Below are 2,486 nucleotides of genomic sequence, written 5' to 3' on the forward strand. Positions count from 1 at the left end.
TTACTGTAGGAGATGGTTTTTGTCCCTCCTCGTAGGTCAGCAATTAATTTGGGTGTAATGCTAGAGGTGTAGCAGATGTCCATACAGGATAAGTGGCTGAGGAAATAATACATGGGTTGGTGAAAAAGAGGGCTGCATCGAATGGAGATGAGGATCAGAAGATTTCCTACCAACAGAGCAACATAACAGAATAAGAAGAGCACAAAGCAAAATATTTGTATGTTTTTGTCATGTGAAAGTCCTAGAAGAATGAATTCTGAGATGTTTCTCGGGCTTTCCATATACTTGAGTTTGCAGTGACACTCAAATGAGTGAGGTATCTGATGGAAAGAGAACATAAATTTGTTGAAAACAGTAGGGACACAATGATATAAAATTTACTAAGAGTAGATCGATAAGAGTATAATATTACCATTAATTATTCTCAATGTATTTTGATTAATTCTTTTATTCTATAAATAAAAATAATTCCATTATGGGGATATGAGAGTAGAGGTACATTTTACTCAACTTTACTGGTAATAATTTTTAAATATTTAAAAATTAAAAATGACTTACTATTGTTAATTACTTTATTTAGATAGCAAAGAAGAGATTAACAAATGAGCTGAAGTCAAAAAATGCTTTGTTGAATATATTTTAAATGCATGTGCTTAATACTTGAGGCCCACTTTCCCATTTTTATCATTTTCTGGTCAAATTCCCAGAATTATCTGGGAGTGAATCCTCAGGAAATGCCAATGTACACCTGAATTACTAAACTTTAATTTGTTTAATGAACATTCTTTTTTTTTACTATGTGACCTAACATTGCCAATGGGTCATACTACACCAATGGAATCACTGTTAGTTTAAAAAACAAAAACAAAGAATGGTGAAAAGTATACAACAAAACAAGGATTTCAACAAATGACTGAAAAATGTTGAAAATAATTAGCAATTTCATTTATTTCTCTCTTTACATTTTATGTGTTAAAGACTTTTAAACATATAAATACTATCATTGAAGTTTGTGATGACAATCATTAAAGATTAGATTAAACCATTAAATTGCCTAATTATGGGGGTGGCTGGGTGGCTCCCCTGAATGTCATCTTAGTGTTGTGGGATATAGCCCTGCACTGGGCTCTGTGCTGTGTGGAGTCTGCTACGATTCTCTCTTTCTGCCTCTGCCCCTCTACTCTACTTACCTACTCCCTTTCTCTAGAAAAAAACAACTAAAATAAATTTCCCAAGTATGTTTGAATTGTGCTTATGTCATGGCTCTTGCTAAAAGTTTTATGTGTTTTATGTACAATTTAAGGAACTAATGTCGATAAAAGGAGATGATATGAAAAGTAACAGTCAAACTTTTTGGTAGGGAGCACACAGTGATACTTGTTGAAGCGAAATAAGTGAAATATCCATGTATTTGCATCTTCTGTATCTGATCCACACTTTTAAGACATTAATAAATCAGTACAAAATTACTTAAGAAGAGAGAGAATGCAGTTCAAGGAGTTATCTTCCTCATTGAAAACTCCAACTGTCCAGTGGGTTTGACACCTGGTACACATTCTACATTTCTCTGGACCTGATATGATAGTCATATCGGGGCCCTCAGATGTCTGTTAAAAAATACAAACAAAATTGGGGTGCTTGTGTGGCTCAGTGTGTTAAGCGGCCAACTTCAGCTCAGGTCATGAGCTTGCAGTTCGTAAGTTCAAGCCCTACATCAGGCTCTGTGCTGACAGCTCAGAGCCTGGAGCCTGCTTCAGAGTCTGTGTCTCCCTCTCCCTCTGCCCCTCCCCTGCTCACACTCTTTCCCTGTCTCTCAAAAATAAAAAAAAACATTTTAAAAAATCAAACAAAAAAAACAAAAACAAAAAAATAAACACAAAAAAACAAAAGCAAGAGGATGCTTTTATAGCAAAGTTGTAGGGAAACCATCAACCCTAAGGATTCTCAAAATCAGTATGTATGTGTTTCATAGTTTTGGAGACTATTGTATACACACACAAACACATATACACATATATGTGCAGTATATCTCTCTAGATATAGATTGAGATATAGACATAGATTTTTTAACAAAGAGATATTTAGAAACTGGTCCTTAATATAGGACAGCAATTCTGCTTTAAATTATTATTCAAAACGCTAACTTCACAACAGAGTAATTTTATGTTGTTCCTACTTTTTTTGAAAATAATTAACAGTTACAGAGTGTTCAGCAGTTCAACTTTACTAAAAAGCATTGACAAGTTCTAGAAAGGTGGAGTTCACTGACCTATAATCTAATCATCGCAAATGACACTGATTCTTTGTGAAAGAAGTGGAAACAAAGTTAATTTTTCAGATACATTTATTTACCTGAAATGATTTGATTTAAAAATAATTATTATATAAGAAGACTGCAAACAGTTTCAAGGCAGAATTCACTTGACTAATCCAAATCTCTGAATATACATAGAAAGGAGATCAAGAGAATCTAAGCATTTCTCAGG

General features: G+C 33.7%; 1 protein-coding gene across 1 annotated transcript in view; it reads right to left on the reverse strand.

The window, feature by feature from the left end:
• LOC115271999 (olfactory receptor 4P4-like) overlaps positions 1-281 on the reverse strand; it is a 962-nt gene extending 681 nt beyond the window's left edge. Inside the window, exon 1 of the mRNA XM_029914999.1 lies at positions 2-281. Within this exon, the coding sequence (XP_029770859.1) occupies positions 2-281 (280 nt within the window). The remainder of the gene's footprint in view (position 1) is intronic.
• Positions 282-2,486: the final 2,205 nt, after the last annotated feature.

This window comes from Suricata suricatta, chromosome 11 (genome assembly GCF_006229205.1).
Source record: "Suricata suricatta isolate VVHF042 chromosome 11, meerkat_22Aug2017_6uvM2_HiC, whole genome shotgun sequence".
Classification (NCBI taxonomy): domain Eukaryota; kingdom Metazoa; phylum Chordata; class Mammalia; order Carnivora; family Herpestidae; genus Suricata; species Suricata suricatta.